General features: G+C 49.4%; 1 protein-coding gene across 1 annotated transcript in view; it reads right to left on the bottom strand.

Annotated features, from left to right (window-relative positions):
- Positions 1-18,845, bottom strand: part of Mei1 (meiotic double-stranded break formation protein 1) — a 51,895-nt gene extending 33,050 nt beyond the window's left edge. Inside the window, exons 1-11 of the mRNA XM_051160043.1 lie at positions 18,645-18,845; positions 17,206-17,329; positions 16,363-16,413; positions 14,425-14,498; positions 12,872-12,977; positions 11,208-11,411; positions 8,086-8,216; positions 6,200-6,314; positions 4,908-5,024; positions 3,410-3,509; positions 3,170-3,304 (exon numbers count right to left, since the gene is read on the bottom strand). Of these exons, the coding sequence (XP_051016000.1) occupies positions 3,170-3,304; positions 3,410-3,509; positions 4,908-5,024; positions 6,200-6,314; positions 8,086-8,216; positions 11,208-11,411; positions 12,872-12,977; positions 14,425-14,498; positions 16,363-16,413; positions 17,206-17,329; positions 18,645-18,818 (1,331 nt within the window). The 5' untranslated portion in view covers positions 18,819-18,845. The remainder of the gene's footprint in view (positions 1-3,169; positions 3,305-3,409; positions 3,510-4,907; positions 5,025-6,199; positions 6,315-8,085; positions 8,217-11,207; positions 11,412-12,871; positions 12,978-14,424; positions 14,499-16,362; positions 16,414-17,205; positions 17,330-18,644) is intronic.
- Positions 18,846-22,040: the final 3,195 nt, after the last annotated feature.

The raw sequence follows: 22,040 nt of genomic DNA, 5'->3' as shown, positions 1-22,040 counted from the left end.
TGACAAAGTTTCCAAGGCCCTGGAGGAACGCCGGCGAGCCAGAGAGAAACAGGAGTCCTGGTATCAGAACTGGTTCTCCTCCTCCCCCTGGCTCACCACCCTCTTGCCCAGCCTTCTGGGACCCTTTGTGGGCATTATTCTTCTCCTCTCCTTTGGTCCTTGGGCCCTTAACCGCCTTTCCAGTTTGTTAAAGCACAGGTGGATGCGGCTATCAACTCTGTTCAGGTCCATTATCATCGCTTGGACACCGAAGACCCCCCAGCTGACTTTACACCCAGGACTTCCTCCAACCCTGGGCCAATCTCGTTTGGCCGCCCCCTCAATTTCAGGGCCCTGGACAAAAAGCAGTGGCTAGGAGGCCGCTGGCTGGCAGGACTCCGCAAAGACACCTCTTAGTGGCTCCTCCCTAAAATCTCCCCTCATTCTACTGTACAGTCGGGTTTTTTAATACAGGCTGGTGTGTCCACATAGACGGAGACCATGCCCTTATTATTCATGCCTTCTTGCCATTAAGGCCAGGTAGCCTCCTTAGGCTTGGCTGACAGCCGTTAAGCCCTAATTCTCATCACGTTCGGGGTGCGAGGCAAAGCACTGCACAGGAGGTACATTGCCTGCTGTTAATGGCCTCCTGGGGAGCATGTCTGATTGCATGTGGGTTGACACCCAATATCCCACCTCCAGCCAAAAGGTGTCAGTCTTATCCAGAGCCAGGCTGGGGCCGAGCACTCAGTTAAGCTCTGAGCATATCAGTGGCCACATAGGGGCCGATCACAGGGTTGACAGCCCTGCGTATACCAGTGCCCTCTGGAGATCAGACCTCTACTCTCACCCGTTTCGTCAAACATGGGCAAAATATAGAGAGCTGCGAAGTACCATGCCCTGACTTGGCACTGGTTTCCGCCTTCCGCCATCCCGACGGCGAGCGCTCTCCGGGTTGAGACCTAGATTGGCAAGAGACTAGGCTATGTTAATTGACAAATGCCCACCCGCCCGTCACTGTATTAGTTGGAGTAGGGGAATGTCTCCATCTCCCAAGTGCTGAGATTACAGCCATTGCACCATCCTACCTGGATGGTTTTTGTTTGCTTGCTTTGTTTTGAAACAGTGTCTCAGGCAGCCAGGGATGATCTCAAACCCTCCCTATGTGGCTGAAGAAGGTCTTGAACTCCTGATCCTCCTGTCTCCAATGCCCGAGTGCTAGGATTACAGGTAAATGCCACCATTCCAGCCCATAATGTAGACAGAAGTCATTGAGTTTGCCGCCCCTGCTGTACGACTTGGAGATGTCCACAGAAGCTCTATGTCCTAAGACAATGCTCACAGGTCGTATGAACATCGGGAGGATTCTATTAAACTCAGTACAGAAACGAGGGAACAATGCATTGTATCTCATTCCTGGGTCCTTTTTAGACACTGAAGGGTCTATCTGGCCTTCTAGAAAGTTCTTAGTCAATGCACATAGTTTAGGCTCGGCTTCTCCTGTCCTTTATTTCTGGAAACCTTTCTTCTTCTTTGCTTGGTTTTTTGACACAGGGTATGTTGCGCAGACTGCTTCTTTAAAAATTATTGATTATTGCATGTAATTTATGTGTGAGTACATCAGCGTGCATGTGAGGTGTTAGAGGACAGCTTTTAGGGGAGAGCCTCTCCTTCCGACAGGGGTTTCTGGGGACTGGGGCCTCAGGCTATTGGCTAATGCAGCGAGTGTTCTCACCCACTGAGCCATCCTGACAGCCCGTGCTTTTGGGTTTTTGCTGACCTCAAGCAGCCTGCCTGCCTCAGTCTCCCAAGTGGCTGGGATTACAGGGTTCACCACCCTGTCCGTCTTGGACCTCTAACCTTCCTCTCTACAGTGCTGCCCCTTGCTGTAACCTGCTAACTGAACCCGCTGCTGCACCCTTGGGAGCCCCATGCTTTCCCACCTACACTTCCCTGTCTTCCCACAACTTGCCTTCCCTGGTCCCTCTTGGCACAGCTCCAAGGCCACCACCTGCTTAAAAGCTGCTTCCTGCGGCCTCTCTCAGCAGGCTGTCTGTGCAAGACCTCTCTGCCTTTGCGGGGGAGCCCACCTGCCTCACTTTCACTCTGCCTATGCCTCTGGCACCGTGAGTGAGGGGCTCGCTTGCTCATCCCACCCACCCTGGGATTCATGGCTCCAGATTTACAGATTCAAATCCAGGAGCCACAAAAGGGAAGAGAGATAGACCCAAGTTATTGTAATGTAAATGGTTTTTTTTTTTCTGTTTCAATTTTTAGAACCACCCTGGAGGCGAATCACAAAGACTTAAAACATAAGGAAGGGAGAAACCATAAATGTTAACAACCTTTACAATGTAGAAACGAAGCTCCGAAGCTCCGGCCCAACTGACCTTGAAAAGTATTAGACAGGGCTTGAAGGGGAACATGGGGACTGCTGAGAGTATGAGAATCAAGAAATATGGATTCAAAAACCAAAATTAGCTGAGCGAGGTGGCACAGGCTTGTGTAAGTCAGAAGGCTGAGGCAGGGTGCTAAGGAATTCAAGGTCATCATCTTCTACATAGCAACTTTGAGGTCAGCCTGGACAACACCAGACCTTGCCTCAAAAAGAAACAAACAGGCCGGGCATGGTGGCGCAGGCCTTTAATCCTCGCACTCGGGAGGCAGAGGCAGACAGATTACTGTGAGTTCGAGGCCAGTCTGGTTTACAAAGCGAGTCCAGGACAGGCAAGGCTACACAGAGAAACCCTGTCTCAAAAAAAAAAAAAAAAAAAAAAAAAGGAAACAAACAGAAGCCACACATTAATCCCAGCAATTTAATCCTACCACTCAGAAGGCAGAGGCAAGAGGATCTCTGTGAGTTCAAAGCTAGCCTGGTCTACATTGTAAGTTCCAGAATAGGCAGGGCTATATTTAAACAAACAAACAAACCTGTCTTTAAAAAAAAGAAAGAAAAGACGAAAAAGAAATCAGGTGTGGAGTTCATACCACTTAGAAAGCAGAGACAGGAAAATCATTGCTTGAGGCCAACCTAGGCTACACAGTAAGTTCTGTGCCGGCCTGGGCTAAACTATGAGACCGGGTCTCAACAATAATAAAGACAGTGATGATGACAATGAGCAACCCTGGGGACTCCCAGGGATCCACAGACCCGCAGATACGTTCAGGTTAGCCCGCCGCTGCCTCTTACCTCAGAAAAGCTGAAATGGCTCTCAGTGCTTCGGCGGCTACATCTAACACAGGACTGCTCACCGCCTCCTGGAGGGTGCGGCTGGCGTCTCTGCACATGGCTGAGCTTGTGAACAGCCTGATCTCTTCTGGCTGCCTATAAAACGGTAGACAAGAAATGAGTGGTTGGCTCATTCTCCAGCCCCTCCAGGAATAAATGCTCAGCTCCCCTTTACCAGTCCCACCCCACTTCTTTGCTCACCGAGTCAGAATTTCAGCGAAGAGCAGCAGGCCCTGCTTGTGCAGTTCCGTGTTGGTCATCTGCATGCCTCCCTGTAGGCTCCTGACCACTGCCTCGATCCCTACGTCAGGGTAACACAGCACAGACCAGGGCTCAGTGCTCCCAGCTTCTTCCATTAACCACCCAGGAGAGGTGACACACTCTAAACAGCTCCTATAGGACCTATAGCTACAGGGCCCTTGTGAAATGACTCTGGCAAGGCTGAACTATTATCGCTCTGCGACAGCGTGCTTGCCTAGCGTACCAAAGCCCTGGGTTCAGCCACCCGCAGGAGAAGTGGGCGGGACCCAGCTGTGAGATTTTCAAGGTCAAGTCCTCATCTCTTTCTTTCTGTTTCCCCTGCATCCAGCACAGACTCAAGATTTAGTGACTACCTACTGAGTAAGACACATCCTCCTCACTTAGCACACTCCCTTCCTCCTTGAAGAATTAGGTCCAGCCTCTGCTACCTCAGAAAGCCCTGTGCTCCATCCAGGAAGAGCTGTGTGACCCTCCCCTGGCTCCCTTTGCTTCTGTTTAGGAGATCTTGAATGAACTTGTATTAAAATTGCCTGTTCACATCTCTCTCCCTTCCTTTTTTTTTTTTTTTTTTTTTTCTTCTCTCTCTCTCTCTCTTGTCTTTTGTTTTGTTTTGTTTTCAAGACAGGGTTTCTCTGTGTAGCCTTGGCTGTCCTGGACTCACTTTGTAGACCATGCTGCCCTCAAACCCACAGAGATCCGCTGGCCTCTGCCTCCCCAAGCGCTGGGATTACAGGCGTGTGCCACCACGACCCGACTCTCTCTTCCCTTTCTTGGGAACAGAGACCATGTTATATATTTCTAAACTTCCTGGCCCCAGTCTGGTACCCAACACAGACAAGAAACAGAAAACAAAATTTAGAGGGGCAATGGTGGCACACACCTTTAATCTCAGCTGAGGCAGGTGGATCTCTATGTTTGAGGCCAGCCTGGGCTACAAAGTGAGTCCAGGACAGCCAGGGCTACAGTCAGGAGATAGTTGTCTCAAAAAACTAAAATAGTTGGGCAGGGGTGGTGCATGCCTTTAATCCCAGCACTCGGGAGGCAGAGGCAGGCATTGACTATTCCCAGTCTAAAATCCTGGATATGGTTTTGTGACTCCCAACCAAAGATCATTAGGAAGGGCAAAGAACAGTTCCAAGACACTGCAGATGAACTAGAAAATCTTGAGACTAACTGGATGGACAGATGTCGGGGCTTCCAAAGGACTGACTCCAAGGCTGAGTCTAACTGTTTGACATCGCTTAAGATAAAGCTGAAATTCATGTAGTGGCTAATGAGAATGCCCCTCCCTCGATAAGGAGTCTCAACAGAACCGCCTACGCCTCAGTGTTTACACCCCCTGACATGGATGCCAGCCCCTCCACCACCTCTGCGGCTGCTACCCAACCTTAAGCTGCTGCCCGTGAGCCTCGAGTCAGCACAGGCCCACGTTACCAACCGTACACGGTGTGACAGGTGGAGAAGAAGAGCGGTTCTTCTGCCAGGAGTATCAGGCAGTTGTAGCAGGACCAGACAAGCATTTCGCTGGAAGATGAAAGATGCTCAAAGAGGAACTCTGGCCGGGGAGAGGAGAGAAGGTAAGTGGCAGCTGGAGATCATGGTCCTTAAGCTGACATGAGGGCTGTGAACTCTATCGCTTCTTTTTCCTTCTGTCTGTTCACACATCCTTCCCTATCAGAAACCGACAATTCACAGATAAACCTTCAAGGTGTCCTTGGGGGCCATGAAGGAGTTTTGTTTTGTTTGGTTGGTTTTGGTTTTTCGAGACAGGGTTTCTCTGTGTAGCCTTGGCTGTCCTAGACTCACTTTGTAGACCAGGTCGGCCTCGAACTCACAGCAATCCACCTGCCTCTACATCCCAAGTGCTGGGATTAAAGGCGTGCGCCACCACACCTGGCCTTGTTTTTTTTTTTTTTTTTAAGAGACCAGAAGTAACAGTGAAGGCCATTTCTACTTTGCAGAGACTGAAACTTCGGGTTTTCAAACTCTCCAGACAGACAGACAGATGCCAGCACAATTCAGAAGTAAAAAACTCTGAGAATCCATTTTCCCCGCCACACGTCGCCTCTCTGCAGATTGACTAGCCTTGTTGATTTAGAACATCATTTCCCTCCTCTGAGCCTTAACTCCCCTCAATAATCATTTACAACCCTCCAATCTGTGTACATACCACACTCTCCCACCTCCTCTAAGGGGTGCATGTATCCACACTGGTCTGGTGGGTACCATGTAATTGTCTCCATGCACATAAGTGTGTTTTCTTTTCTAGAAATAATCAATCCCCTAACTTTAAAATAACGACAGGCTGGCGACTCCGCTTGGTGACAGAGTGCCGGCCTGCTTGGCATGTGCAAGGTTCTGGGTCTCAAATCCTGACCCACAAAAAATTAGAATAACAAGATGGGCGCCGCAGTGTGTGACATCTGCAATAATCGCAAGGCTTATTTCCCAGGGCCCCACCAGCTGCTGGACATAACGGTTGCCCTTCTTGTCTCAGGCAGACTCTCCCTGAAGGTCAAAGTAATGGCAAATGTCAGCAGCAAACTGCTCGCGTCTAGCAGATGTTAGCAAGCCGACTTTACATACACTTGGTCTCTCCTTTCAGCATGAGTTATCAAAGATAACTGGCAAAGCTGCTGCTGCTGCTGCTGCTGCTGCTGCTGCTGCGACCTCAAGGCTCTAGTCAGAATTCTGAAGCCCCCAGAGAAGAAGGTTAGAGGGCTCCCATACCTGGGATGTCAGCGTGAATGAAGGCAACAGCATACTTTGCAGGGGAGTGGACCAGCACTGCGGTGATGCAGTGGGAGCTGGCCACCTGCAGAATCTCATCTCTGGAGAGTAGAAGCTAGAGAGACAGAAAGAAGTGTCCCAGTCACATCACTGAGAAGACCAAAGGACCCAGCCTACAGGTCTGCGGGCACAAGCCCAGATCATCACAGGCGGCAGACTTCATAGCACCAGACAGAAGGAGAACTGTAGACTATAGCACAGGCTCTCTGAATAACAAAGGTGAAAACAGAGTAAAGAATCCACCGTGAAGTCCGCCAAGTGACACTCAGCTCTAACACAGAGACTCAGGAACAAAAGCTCTTATCTGCTTTGGACAGTCACATGACACAGCAAGAGATGTTTCCTTCACCACCATGAACTTCTCGTGGCTGGGTCTGTCAAACAGTTAACGTAACAAGCCAAAAGCCATTGTTCTTGGATCAACCTGCCTACACAGCTGACCTGTGGCTAGGTTTGGAAGCAGGGTGTTGGGCCTACTCCTGCCAGAACCAATGAGAGTACATGAGAGTAGTTGTGACTAAACTATGCAAACAAAGTATGTACAGGCTGAGCACCTGCTTTCCTTCCAGGAGCTAGAAGCTTAGAATGTGGGAGGCAAAGGGACTTTCCTGACCACCCTGCTCCAGGCAGAACTCTACAGGAGACCATAAAAATCCTCCTCACACCTTTAATCCCAGCACTCGGGAGGCAGAGGCAGGCGGATCTACAAAGTGAGTCTAGGACAGCCAAGGCTACACAGAGAAACCCTGTCTCAAAAAAACAAAACAAAACAACAACAACAAAAAAACCCTCCTCAGTAGGCATCACTGCCTGTTTGTCTTCACAGTGGACGGCTGGAGGAGCTACAGCCCCTGTGTGACCTCACTGCAAGAGGACTCTAGAAACCTGTGTCTGGCTTCCCTTGGCCCTCACGGCTGTGCTTTTCCCCCTTTTTAATTGGTTTATAGCCTTTCAGTGTGAGGAAGTCATTGTCATCAGACTCCAGGCCAAGCGGATGAGAAGTGCTGCAGGATATGGGATCCCATTGTGAGCCGAACCCCGAGACTGTGACCGGTAAAGACCTGTTTCTAACTGTGGTGTGGCTCAGGCTTTGATCCTAGAGCTTCTTGTTTACTGCAAATAAGCACTTATGGTGTTGCTCGGCTCTAGCACACACCATTAAACCAAGAACTTTCTGTACACAGGATTAAACAAAAGTTAATCCTAGGCCAAGAAGCAGAGCAAGCATCAGATTGACAAGAAATGAATATAGGGAAAAAAAATAAAAAAACGTAGCGAGTGAGAGGAAGTCCAGAGGATAGACAGGGAGAGGCACAGGAAGTAGATGGGAGGGGCATTGAGTTGAATGGTATTTAAGGCAGTGTGGAGAAGGAGAAGGAGCTTTTTCCTTTTGGGACATGAGCTGAGTAGGAAGATCATCCCATGAAACGTTAATTGTTTGGAGGCTGAAGAGATGGCTCAGCAGTTTAAGAGCACGGGCTGCTCTTCCAGAGGTCCTGAGTTCAATTCCCAGCAACCACATGGTGGCTCACGATCATCTGTAATGGAATCTGATTCCCTTTACTGGTGTGTGTAAAAACTGAGCACTCATATACACAAGTAAATAAATCATTTTTTAAAACACTGGTTGTTTTGAGCGAGGTTGTTTTGGTTTTACTTTGGTTTGTTGTTGTTGTTGTTTTGTTTTGTTTTTTCTTACTACTGTTGATGGCTGTTTTTGAGACAGGACCTCGTGTGGCCCAGATAATCTTGCATTCCTGATCATCTGCCTCACAGACTTGGCACGCACTCTATAACTGAGTTACAAACCCTGGCCCCCGCACTACCTTTTTGAGCACCAAAGGCAGCGAGGTCTCTCTTGATGGCCGCTCAGCACACTCAGGGCCCTCTGCCAGCGCAGACTTGTCCATGATCACCGACACAAAGAGATCGTACCTCAGCAGCTGCCTCAGCAAACCTAGGAGACAGAGTGCTTGAGTGAGGTCACAAGGGCACCAGCGCTCTCCCAAGATGGCCGCCAGAAAACCCCTGAGAGACATCTTCTTCAGGTCTCTGTAGAGAAGAAGGATGGTTAGAATCCCTAGGCATCAGTTTGCTTTCTCCAACTCTCCTTCCTCTCACAGGGACCTGAGGGGAACCCACTAACTATAGGGCCTGTGATTCCAGAAATTCAGCAGTGCCCTGGTGAAAGCCTTAAAAAAAAAAAAAAAAAAAAAAAAAAAAAAACACTGAACAAAAGCGACTTGGAGGAAGGGTTTATTTGCCTTATGCTTTTATTTTATTTTAATTATTTTTTTTGTTTTGTTTTTGTTTTTTGGAGGCAGTTTCTCTGGGTAGCCTTGGCTGTCTGGACCCACTTTGTAGACCAGGCTGGCCTCAAACTCATAGTGATCCGCCTGCCTCTGCCTCCTGAGTGCTGGGATTAAAGGCGTGCGCCACCACTCCGGGTTTGCCTTATACTTCTGTCAAGAGTCCATCATTAAGGAAAGAACTCAAGCAGAAGAGCTAGAAGCCTAGGAGCCATGAAGGAATGCTGCTTCCTGGCTTGCTTTTCAGGGTTTGCTCAGCTTGCTTTCTCATACAGCCCAGGCCCATCTACTCAGGGGTGGCTCAGCCCACAGTGGGCGTTTCTGACTCCAGTTCAAGGGGATGTGGCTCCGCCTTCTGGCCTCTGCAGGCACTTCATGCATGTGGCACATGGACTTATGGACAGGGAAAACGCCCATACACATAAAATGAAAATAAATGAATAAAAATAAAAATAAAAACATCTTAATACCTGTTTGAGGGGAAAAGGAAGGAAAATCTCCAGGGAAGAGATAGGATTTAAGATCTACCATTAGCTGATATTCCCCTCTTCTCGGCCTGGGCCAGCTCTGGGACTGACCAGGATCTCAACCCAATGCCCCTCTTACGCTAACATTCTCGAACTCCTACCTGCCCTATCACAAGGTACCCCACATTCAGGCTGCTGTCACCGCTCTCACCCTCCCCTGCCTCCAATCCCCACGTGCACTTCTGGCCTTGGTCTAAGCATCTTTTCCTTTAGGAAGCCCCTCATCCCTTTTGCATTTCTAATGTCCATATGCCATATTGTACCCTAGCGCTTCGTGTCCGTCCTCCACATGGTCCATGAGTTCCTACAGGACAGCGGTTGAGTCTGATCATCTCTACACACACACACACACACACACACACACACACACACACACACACATGACCTGGCTCAGAGTTAGTCCTCCCTGCGGGGGTTGGGCCGTTCCTAACAGAGCGCTTGGCACAGACCAGCAGTTCTCAATCTGTGGGTCACGACCCCTTTGGGGTTTGAACAATCCTTTCACAGGGGTCATACATCAGATATCCACATCATGATTCCTAACAGTAGCAAAATGACAGTGATGAAGCAGCGATAAAATAATTTTATAGTGGGGGGGAGGAGTGGCCGTGACAAGAGGAACTGTATTAAAAGGTCTGTATTAAAGGCGTTAGGAAGGTTGAGAATCTAGACTGTGAGACAAAGCTGCTGTCACAATAGATTGTGCTTTTCTCCCCTATAGCTCCAGCTCTGAAACCGGCCCACACTCAGTCGCCTGTCACAGTCTCAGTCCACACTCAGTCGCCTGTCATGGTGTCGGCCCACACTCAGCCGCCTGTCACGGTGTCTGCCCACACTCAGTCGCCTGTCACAACGTCAGTCCACACTGTCTGAAAAACGAAAACAGGAGCTGGGGTAGAACGCCATCCCCAGTACTGATGAATATAATAAAATAGATGTCTCATCGCTCAGAAGCACTCACCAGGTCATGTGCATTCATGTAAGGAGCAGGACAGGAGACCTGAAGGCCACACCGAACCGCCTAGAACCTTCTGTAGGAACCAGACCCGAGTGGGCTGCCTGCTTCTCTTGCTGTTTCATGTCCTGTTTCTAGGAGCTTCTGTGTCTGTGTTTATGTTGGTCAGCTAGTCAATGTTTACTGCTCTGAGAACACACCCCTCCCCTCTTTGGGACTTTCCCTCCTATGCGCAATCACCTCTTGAGGGCTTTCACCTGCAAGTGGCATTCCTGTTTTGCTGCCTATAAAAAGGCTCTTTGGACACTGAATAAAAGCTGCTGCTACCGCTGTTGCTGCTCTCTTAGCACAAAGGACCCGCTGTTTTAGAGTATGTGTGTATGTGTGTGTATGTGTGTGTGTGTGTGTGTGTGTGTGTGTTAAATCCGCAGTCCCTCACCCTTGACTTGGTACTGCAGTGGCGCAGGCACCACACCTTCAAATAGCCAGGCATGGTACTACGGGTCTGGAAGGCAGGGCTGAAGGTGAGCCTAGGCTATAAGCTGAGACACCATCTCAAACTAAGAAGGAGAAGGAGGAAGAAGAGGAGGAAGGGGTCGAGGCCTAAATAACAACCATGGAAACCTGACTTTACCCTGGAGGAAAGGAGAGGTCACAGATTTTTCTGACTAGAAAGGGAGAGAATAGGAGATGAAAACTGTGTAGTGTTTTTCGGTTTTTGTGGGTTTCTTTTGGTTTTTTGTTTTGGTTTGTTTTTCGAGACAGGGTTTCTCTGTGTAGCCTTGGCTGTCCTGGACTCACTGTGTAGACCAGGCTGGCCTCAAACTCACAGTGATCCACCTGCCTCTGCCTCCCGGGTGCTGGGATTAAAGGCATGCGCCACCACACCCAGCCCGAAAACTGTGTAGTGTAACAATTAACTTTAGAGCAAGTTCAGGCAGCAAAGACTCAAAGCAAGAAATCTTCTATTATCCTCAATCTCCTTCTCCCAAAGACAACTTTCTTAAAACGTCACACGGAATCTAGGCATCTCTCACACACTCCATGCATCTTATCTCCCAGACTTGCCTTCTGCCCACTCCAAGGCTACAAACCTCCGCTCCGCCTGCAGCCGCCAATCAAAAGCTTTTCTCTTTGACTCTAGCACGCTGTCTTACCCAAACAGTTGATCTGTAGGTCCTTTGTCTGGGCATTGTCCAGGGTGGAAAGGAAGAGGGGACACAGCTTCTCCCGGAAATGTCCTGAGAGCATCTCAGCCACCGTGGGCGAGGAGTAGAACTTCCCATAGAGGTAGCAGACAGAGGCCTGCACCCCCTCATTGGGGTAGACCAAGCCTCTCAGCAAATGCTCCATCAGGTTGCCTGTCCAGAAAGTGACCCAGAAGCAAGAAGAAGCCTTTTAAGTTTTGTTTTGTTTTCCCTGAGACAGGGTTTCTCCCCATAGCCCAGGCTGTCCTAGACCTCACTCTGTAGACCAGGCTGGCCTCCAACTCACAGAGATCAGCCTGCCCCTGCCTCCCGAGTTGAGTTTTATTTATTTATTTTACTTATTGGTTTTTTGAGACAGGGTTTCTTGTGTAGCCTTCGCTGTCCTGGACTCGCTTTGTAGACCAGGCTGGCCTCGAACTCACAGGGATCCACCTGCCTCTGTCTCTGGAGTGCTGGGATTAAAGGCATGTGTCTGTGAGTGGGTTTGTGTACGGTAAGTGTGGTGGCAGGTGCCCAAGGATTGGGTATTAGATCCAGAGCTACAGGCAGTTGTGTCCTGCCTGATGTGGGTACTAGGAACCAAACTTCAGTCCTCTTAACCAGTAAGCCATCTCTCCAGCCACAAACAAAACAATCTTACATCAGTTACCATATTAAACTCCAAACTAGGTGCTGGAGAAATGGCTCAGTGGTTTAAAAAAAAAAAAAAAGTACTTCCTGTTCTTGCAGAGGACCTGCATTCAGGTCCCAGCACCTATATCAGGGTGCTCACAGCCATTTTATAACTCCAACTCCACGCCAGATGGTGGTGGCACACGCCTTTAATCCCAGCACTTTTGAGGCAGGAGAATCTCTGAGTTCGAGGCCAGCCTGGTCTACAAATTGAGTTCCAGGACAGCCAGGGATACACAGAGAAACCCTGTCTTGAAAACAAGCAAACAAACAAAAACTTAAAGAATAAACCCTTAGGGAAATATATTTGCATTTCCCTGATCTTTCTTTTTAAGTGCTTCGAGGTCTATGGGGTTGCTCAGTGGGTGGAGGAGCTTGCCTGAAAACCTGACAACCTGAGTTTGATCTCGGATCCCACAAGGTGGTGGGAAAAAAATGACTCCCAAGAGCAGTTCTCTGAACTCCACAAACTCTCAGTGGCATGTACACACCTGTGTGCACACACAAACACTCCAAATTACATAAATAAAATGTAAAAGTGCTTCTGTGTCCCAGAATTAATTCATCTTTGCACCCAAAAGGAGGGTCAAGATGAGCCCTTAATCCACTTATATTGAAAAAGTAAGTGTAGTGCCAAATACCTCTAATTCCAGTCCTCAGTATACTGAGGTAAAACTGTGAGTTAGAGGCCAGGGCAGGCTACATAGTGAGACCCTGTCACACACACATATACACACACAAAACGCAGGACCAAAGTCAAGAAACCGGCCTTTTCAAACTGACCAATACGGAGCACATTTTGCAGATGAAAAAAAGAAATCAAAGCTACATAAGGAAAGGAATGCCTTCCCAGGGGTACACACACGGTGAATAGGGCACCCAAGTGGCAATGTGACCCAAGCAGGTAAAGGTAGGAGCTACCCTCTCCACAGGGAACTCACCATGCCCCGTTACAAGCTTATTCTCCAAACCAGGAATGGCGTCCACCAACTTGCCAAGAAGAGTCATGGTGGCCAGGCTGCCTCCCATGGACGGCATGTCACTCAGCTGCAGAAAGGAACACGTGTCAGGCAGAATCGCCACTGGCCTCTCACCAACGCCGATCTTGCCCTACCCAGGCGAGTGACTGTTTTGCGTGTCTCTCACCACAATTAGCTTTGGCTAAGTCTCCAGCTCCTCCATCCACCTGGGACTCCCGGAGGAAAGGGACCAAGTCAGAGTCCTCGTTCCCCAGCTTAGCCTGTGAGTGACACACTGTATCAGCATTAGCATGTTTTGACTGGGGAAGTAGTTGGTGGTTGAGCACTTGCTGAGCATAAGGTCCTGTGCTCAATCTACACACAGACACACACACACACAGAGCATGTTTTGCCTCCTTTAGAAGCAGACACTGGAGGATAAAAGTTGGAAACCTCATAAAGATAAAATTTTAACTCTAGCCGGGTGTGGTGGCGCACGCCTTTAATCCCAGCACTCAGGAGGCAGAGGCAGGCGGATCACTGTGAGTTCGAGGCCAGCCTGGTCTACAAAGTGAGTCCAGGATGGCCAAGGCTACACAGAGAAACTCTGTCTCGAAAAACCAAAAAAAAAAATTTTAACTCTAAATGTATATACATATTTTAGCTGCCATTATTACACATTCAATTAACCTTTCCGTGGATGTAGTGCTGGGGATTGAACACAGAGCCTCAGTCTGTCACTGAACTACGTCCCCAGCCTAATGAGCAAATGTTTTCATTTTAATCCCAGGTGTGGGACTATGGGGGCTGCTTCGCAGCAGCTGACTATGATTTGCCTCGTGCTTCTAGCAGAGGCGTGATTTTGCCAGCTGCAGATAGTTTCTGTGACTGTGCGGCACTTGGAATTCTAGGGGGCTTTTTCAGAGGGTATATAAATGCTAGGGCCCTGAAACATAGCGTGGGTTGTTGGTTTGTGGCTCGTTGCTGTTGGTCTGAGTTTGTTAAGCAGTTGCACACAAAGGAGAAACAGGAAGAAATGAGATATCCGGACAGTGAAGATCAAACTGCCCCAGCCGGTGGCAGCTCGCCTTTAATCCCAGCACTCGGGAGGCAGAGGCAGGCAGATTGCTGTGAGTTCGAGGCCAGCCTGGTCTACAGAGCGAGTCCAGAACAGCCAAGGCTACACAGAGAGACCTGTCTCAAAAAACAAACAAACAAACAAACAAACAAACAAACACAACAACAAAAAACTGCCCTAAGGCGTGCGATGCCTCTTACCAGCAGGAAGTAGTCTAACAATGAACTTCGCCCCCTTCCCGACCCCTGACTTTATTCGGGGATCTCTTTCCTTTCTTCTCTCTCCTTTTCCCTCTCATATCTAGTGTTAGGGGGTTGAAAGGATGGAAGGAAAGGGATGGAGAAGGGTGGGAGAAAGCACAGCCCACAAAACAGCAAACGCCAGCTACGGAGGACTGCCTTAGCTCCTACAGAATCTGGAGGCCGGGGTACCCCAGGACCCGACAGCTGTGCCTCACCTCTCTGCGACACTCATTCAGCAGGCACTGGATGGTCTGCTCCTGCTTCAGCTGCGTGGTGAGCTGGATAAGGACTGAAGAGACAGAAACAGCATTACAAACCGGAAGGCAAACCCGCACCCGTAACTCAGCTCTCACAGCCCATCCGCCCAGAAGCACCAGCACAGAGGCAATAGTCTGCTTGTTGCAAATGGTATCTCCCTCATTAAAGTACAAGTGCCTGAGGCCGGGCGGTGGTGGAGCATGCCTTTAATCTCAGCACTCCAGAGGCAGAGGCAGGCAGATTGATGTGAGTTCGAGGCCAGCCTGGTCTACAAAGCGAGTCCAGGACAGCCAAGGCTACACAGAGAAACCTTGTCTCAAAAAAAAAAAAAAAAAAAGCCCAGCTATATTGTTTTGTGCTAGCAGTTTCCAACTCAGGCTGCACACTGGAATCTCCGAGGCTTTAAAAACATACTAATGTGGGGGGCTGGAGAAATGGCTCAGAGGTTAAGGGCACTGGCGGCTCTTCCAAAGGTCCTGAGTTCAATTCCCAGCAACCACATGGTGGCTCACAGCCATCTATAATAATATCTGGTGCCCTCTTCTGGCCTGCAGGTGAGACACTGTGTACACAATAATAAATAAATAAATTAAAAAAAAAAAAAAAAAACTAATGTGGAACTGAGGCCACAGCTATGGTGGAGTGCTTGCTTATCGTGTGTGATGTCCTGGATTCAACCCCCACTCCCACCACCAAAACAAACAAACAAACAAAAAACCCCACGAGTCCCATTCCAGAACAATCAAATGAGAGTCTCTAAACCCAAATATCTTTTTTTTTTTTAAATGCACCTGGCATGATGCACCTTTAATCCCAGTACTTGGGAAGCAGAGGCAGGACAGCCAAGGCTAACACAGAGAGACCCTGTCAGGAAAGAAAGAAGGAAAGAAAGAAAGAAAGAAAGAAAGAAAGAAAGGAAGAAAGAAAGGAAGGAAGGAAGAAAAATCTATATGAGGGTAAATGTGAAGCTGCCCCAAACCTGACAGAGGGAAAGCCTCTGGTTTCACACGGCAAAGAAAGAGAATGAGGGCCTGGAGAGATGGCTCAGTGGTTAAGAGCTCTGTCTGCTCTTCCAGAAGACCCAGGTTCAATTCCCAGCACCTACATGGCAGCTCACAACTGTCTGTAACTCTATCCAGTTCCAGAGGATCCAACACTCACACAGACGTACATGCAGGCAAAATACCAATGCACATAAAATAAAATAAAAAGAATTTTTTTTAAAAAGGAAGAAAGAGAATGATTCCCACAAGTTGTCCTCTGACCTCCACACACATGCCATGGCATACATGTGCGTGCGTGCACATGTTTATTGTTATTACTGTTGTTTAAGCCAGGTTCTTATGTAGCCCAGGATGGCCTTGAATTACCGAGACTTCTGCCTCTACCTCCCAAGTGCTGCCATTACAGGCATGAGCCACCACACATGGCTCAAAAGTGTTGACCATGCCTTCCTCCTCTCCGTACCCCCCCCCCCACCTCTCTTCTTTTTCCTTTCTTTTGAGACAAGGTCTCTCTATGTAGCCCTGGCTATCCTGGAATTCAATATGCAGACCAGCCTGGCCTCAAACACACAGACACCCTCCTGCCTCTGCCACCAGAATGCCCATCCACGCCTCTGCAGCAGCACTCAGCAGCCCCACTTATTTACCAGCCAATGTCTTCTGCAGATGGCGCGGGCCACGCATTAGCCATCTCCATGCCTCTAAGGCTTAAGCAGTCCTTGGCAAAGAGGTGATGCCCAAAGGAGAAACGCAGAGTTACATATGAACTAACCGAGCTCCCTCCTGTGCTCCAGTTTCACTAAAGCCTCAGGAACCAGGGCGGTGGCCACTCAGGCTGCTGGTCCCCGGTTTGAATGGTAGGTACACACAGCTCCGGTAGGAACAGCTTACCTTCAATACAGAGCTCGGCAGCACTCCCGTCTTCCACGTGGCTTAACAGTCCTTGGGGCAGAGGGAGGCCAAGAAAAGGGTGACTGCTTTGACAAAGTCGAGCGTCATTCCAAAGCTTAGCAGCTTTCAGCAACGCCCTTGCTAAATTCTGCCCTCAGCCAGACCTAGACTTTTCAACGTCCAGGCTAACTTGGAAAAGGTGATGGTCCTCATCCACAGCGGACAGACCTTGTGCTCTGGAGGGTGACGCATCAGAGGGTAAAAAGATACATTTTGCATGTCTCTGTTCTCTCCCGAGGCCATCCCATCTCCCACTAGTCTGAGTTAGCAGTGATAGCCTGGAAAACAGCGACACAGGGAGGCGCTCAGTGCGCCTTACCCAGCCTCCCTCCAAGGACGTGTTCCACTGGACAGCGTAATCAAGAGAAGGGACCACCCCACCTCATATGGGAAGTAGCTGAGGGGAAGGAGAAGGAAGCAACTTGCTCAGTGCTACATGCAAGGTCAGCCCACTCCATCCCAGGCCTCTGACCCTGAGCCAAATCTCAACTGTATAAGAGGAATCGCCCACCTCCCATAGTTACCTTTCCACTTTCACTAGCCTCTTAGATCTAAGAAGGGAAGTTACCATAAAACGATTCCTGTAGCTTAGAAAGGGGGGCCGTATCGCTATGATTATAACAACAACAACAAAAACTGGCTGGTAAACTGCCACGATAATACAAGACGCCTAAGCCATCTTTGTGAGTCGCCCGCCCCCTCCCACCCCTTCCCACCCACCCCCAGGTTAAAACACACGCTACACACACAAAGTTCACCCCAATTTCCCCCTCAGAATCTCACCAAAAAGCACGCGTACAAAATGGATGCAGACTCTCTGGTCCTGAGCTACCAGCTGTGTGACCAAGGAGGTGTGCCTCACGAGGGCATCTTGGAAGCAGGACAACACATGCTTCTTGCGCACCAACTTTTGAGTGAACCAAGAGTAGTTGTATTATTCAATAGCAACCAAGGCAGGGTCATTCTGACTCCAAACAACTGTAATTCCCAAATGTAACCACAAGAGGGCACTACAGCAGCCACTGTGGAGAAGCCATACTCCCTATAGGGAGAGGATGGACAAAGTGCTCGGCTTACACTAGGAAATCCACGCGTTTATACATTAGTAACTGAGGTTTCTGCCTTCCATTTGTATAGCACTTTACTGACAAGTCACTCTCTTCCGCCAATACATTTGTCTCATATAGCCCAGGCTGGCATCAAACTCACTATATAGCTGAAGCTGGCTTTGAATTAATTATCCTCCCTCTATCTCCCAAGTGTGTGCCACCAGCACATTTCAGCCTAATAAGCTGGTAAAGCAAGCAAAAACAGATATCATTCCCGTCTTGTGGATGAGAAAAACAGAGGCTCAGAGACTTTCCCCCGAAGACTCAAATCCAAGCTCTCTAATCAGGCATTGAGTAAGGTCAGTGCTGTTTCCTCGCCAACCATCCGAGGAAATGGCACTGGGAGCCCTGCACGAGCCTCCGCAGTGGGCAGAGAAAACACATGCTTCCATTCACTGTAAGCATAAACCCTCACCCTGGTCGGTTTCCTGTACTTCCTGCAAAATGCCCAATACAACGGTCAGGTCAAAAGGGGGAACACATGGTAATGCGAGGCTTTCATCCTAGCATTTAGGGGGCAGAGGCAGGACGATCTCTGTGAGGTCAAAGCACCCCTGGGTTATCTAGTGAGACCCTGTCTGCCTAGCAAAAACTACTTCCAGTGCACCCACTTCTGCCTACCAGGAACCTCTGCCTGCCATTCCTGACAACACAAAGATCAAAAAACAGCCTCTCCCCCGTATTTTTTCACCAGGACTAAAAGAGAGGGTGGTGTTGCTAAGCTGGGGCTGAATTCCTAGCCATAGGCGAACAGAGGGGCAGGTGGGGAGCAGGGAACAGCTGGGGGTGTGCAACCCTGAGATGGGGGGGAGGGCTGGCTGGTCTAGACTCAGTGCACCCAGGCATAGGCTCACTAGAGACCCAGCAGGCGGCAGGCAAGACCGGCTGAGGGAAGGTCACCTGGGCGGAGGGGATGGAGGCGAGACTGAGGATGGGGGCAGCAATGGCCGCTGCCGCCCAAAGAGGGGAGGGGCCAGGCTCGGGGAAGCGGTCGGGCTTGGGTTTCGCTTGCTTCAGGGAACTTGTGCCTGGTTAGGTAGTGAGGGAAATGGCCGCCCAGGTCTGGGGTGGGGCTGGGGGTTGAGGGAGGGGCGGGAGGGGGGTAGGTCGCACCGACACGCCGGGTTCCGGCAGCAGCTCCAGTGCGCAGGCCAAGCAGACGTGAGGGGACACCGGCAGTAACCAGCGCGGATCATGCTGGTGATGGGTCCTCTCCAGGAGCAGCACTGATTCTTCATCTCTCCCAAACGCGGCATGGTCAGCAGCCGTCATCTGCCACACAGCCATCTCCTCGCTCCGGCTGTGAAGCGCAAGTTTTCCCGCCGCAGCTTTTGCGCAAGCGCACTTGGTAGGGAGCGCATGTCTCCTGTGGCCCGAAGCTGCAGCCAGCGCGGGCGAGCAGTGACTGCAAGGGCCGGCTACGGAGGCAAGGACTGTGGATTGGGTGCAACTAAACCCAAAAGGGCTACGTGCGTAGACCTCGTCAGGAATTGGTGCTCACTATGTCGAAAGTTGAAAGTAGCTGTCAGACTTGATAGAAGGAGAGAAAATCAGTTTGGGTTGTTTTGGTTTTAGATCATTTAATGTTTATATGTGTTTGCCTCTTTTATATTTAATAATTAAGATAATGATAGAATACAAAGCTCAGACATTATGTTGTAGAGGAGTTTATTAAATGAGCATGGGGGAGCCGGTCGGTGGTGGCGCAAACCTTTAATCCCAGCACTCAGGAGGCAGAGGCAGGCAGATCTCTGAGTTCAATGCTAGCCTGGTCTACAAAGTGAGTCCAGGACAGCCATGGCTACACAGAGAAACCCTGTCTTGAACAAAGCAAATTATAACAAATAAAAATAAATGGGGGGGAGGAAAAGGGGAAGGGGTACCCCCAGAGAGAGAGGAAGAGGGAGAAAGTAGAGGGGGAGGGAGGGGGAGGGAGGGAGAGGGAAGGAGAGAGAGAGAGACCACATGGAGGGTCTCTCCTTTTATATGGCCCTGGGCTGGGCCACGCCCCCATGGCAGGTAGGCCCTGACATCACAGGTAGGCAGACTAAAGCAGAATTCTAACAGCCTGCATGTATGTATGTGCACTTCGTGAGTGCCTGGTGTCTGCAGAAGTCAGAAGAGGACATCAGATCCCTCTAGAGCTGGAGTTACTGAGGCGTATGAGCCACCATTTGAATGCCAGGAACCAAAACCGGGTCTTGTGCAAGAACAGTTTTCTTACCAACTGAACCATCTCTCTGGTTAGGTTCTCATGTAGCTCAGGCTGGCTCAAACATGATGTGCAGCTGAGGATAACCAAGTGCCCGATTCTCCCAAGACTGAGACAGGAGGACTGCTGCTTCATCCATGCGGTACCCCAATCATTGCGAGTTGGTAATGCCAGTCACACTCAAGGAGAAGAGATTACACACGGCACAAACACCATAAGGCAGAGATCACCGGAAGCTGTTTTACAGGCTCACCACAGTGTGAGTGCTATGGAGGAAGTGGAGACAAATTGCTACAGGGAACATCCTGCAGGCAGTGGGGGACAAAACAGAACATATGTTCAAACTTAGCTGGGTGACAGGATTATGGGAGATTTTTTGTTTTAATATTTTAAAAAGATTTATTATGTATACAGTACTCTGCCTGCATGTACTCCTGCACACTAGAAGAGGGCACCAGATCACATTATAGATGGTTGTGAGCCACCATGTGGGTGCTGGGAATTGAACTCAGGACCTCTGGAAGAGCAGACAGTGTTCTTAACCACTGAGCCATCTCTCCAGCCCCTATTTGTTTGTTTTTATGACATAAGCAGGTAGCGAACTAACTCCATGTACTTGAGAATGACCTTGAATTCATGATACTCAAAATGCTTCCACCTTTCAAATGCTGAAATTACATTTCCTAAGTGCTCCTTAATGAACATACATGGCTTTGATAATGAATTAAGTGGATGGGGGCTAAAGATAGCTCAATGGTACAATGTTGGGGGTTGGTCTGCTGCTATGTGCTCTAATGCTAAGTACTGGCCCCCAAGATCTGATTGCTGCCCAGATGAGCACGTTCTCTCACACACCAAGTGATGGTGTGCAAAGCTTGCTCCCCAATTTAAAGTTAGTTGGTTAATAAAGTTGCTGAAGCCTGTAACTGGGCAGAGGAGAAGTAGGTGGAAGTTGGGGTCAGAAAAGGACAAGGAAAAGAGAGAGGAAGCAGAGCTGGGGAGATGGCTCAGTGGTTAAGAGCACTGTCTGTTCTTCCAGAGGTCCTGAGTTCAATTCCCAGCCAGTAGCATGGCCGAGTTTACATTCCCAGGCTTGGGGGTCAGAAGACCACCATGAGGCAGACAGGAGGAGAGAAGCGGCAAAAGATGGAGAAAGGGGACGTCGCCTGATGGAGCAGATCCAGTCCAGAAAGGACAACTCACTGGCAAGTAACTTGGGCTATGTAGCTGAGAGATAGCTCAGCTCCAGTGCTTTACGCTTGTACAACAAATCATAGTCTCTCTGTCGATTATTTTGGAAGCCAGCAGGGTTAAAGGAGACTGTTGCTTTATTAATTAGCTTCTTAGAGGATTCATAGTTAATTTTTAAAATGCTGGATGTCTATTTGTGTGTGCCTGGTTGTATATATGAGAAGACTGTTGTGGGACTTATTCTGGAATTAGCAGTCCGACACCAATGACAGCAGAAGAGAGATGTCACCAGTGGACCAAAGGCAGGGCAGCTTCTGAAAGGCTGTGATGCTGGGTCCAGTTTGCATTCTGGTTTTCTACTCTAAAACCACAAGGAGGGGCAACAAGCAAGCAAGAGTTTACAGAAGTGTATGCGAGAAGTCGACGGGTTGTTAAGGACCACGGTCCATTGCCTCAGCCATTCCTTCTCGTCATTCTGGTTCAGAAAGCAAGGGAAGTCATGGTTGGCAAACAGACAGTACAAACGTCGCTCTAAATATGTCACTAGATAAACCGACAGGTCACTATCTAGTGACTGGTCTTTCTTTCCTCATTTTACTCCAGTACCGTGTGCGTGCAGGAGTCCACAGAGGTCCAAAGAGGCACTGAGTACCTAAGAACTAGAGTTACTGACAGCCTGATGTAGATCAAGCTGGCCTCGAACTCACAGACATCTGCTTGCCTCTGGACCCCCAGGGCTGAGATTAAAGAAGTGCACTACCGCCACCCCTGGCTCTGTGTTTTTGTTTTTAAGTTACTCCTTGACTCCAGTTTATACCGCCCACATACTCCTGGCATGGGGCCATCCACTAGAGTATGGTTGACCTATACCTTAAAGAAAACTGACTCTTCCCTCCCACGGGAGCCACCAAGTGGTCACAGATCGTGGGGAGTGGAGAGGTTTACAAGTCCCTTCCCACTCGGGGCTAGAAGGTTGACTAGCTGAGTGTTGGCCGTCCTGTCAGGCCCAGAAGACGGTGTCTCCGCTGCTCCTCAATCGTGCTCTTACGATCTTTCTGTCTCCTCTTCCTGGGTGGTTCCTCAGCCTTGCAAGCCCCCCTTCTTTG

The sequence above is a fragment of the Acomys russatus genome, chromosome 17, assembly GCF_903995435.1.
Source record: "Acomys russatus chromosome 17, mAcoRus1.1, whole genome shotgun sequence".
Taxonomy (NCBI): domain Eukaryota; kingdom Metazoa; phylum Chordata; class Mammalia; order Rodentia; family Muridae; genus Acomys; species Acomys russatus.
The sequence above is the reverse complement of the archived record's forward strand: the minus strand, read 5'-3'. Positions and strand labels throughout refer to the sequence as shown.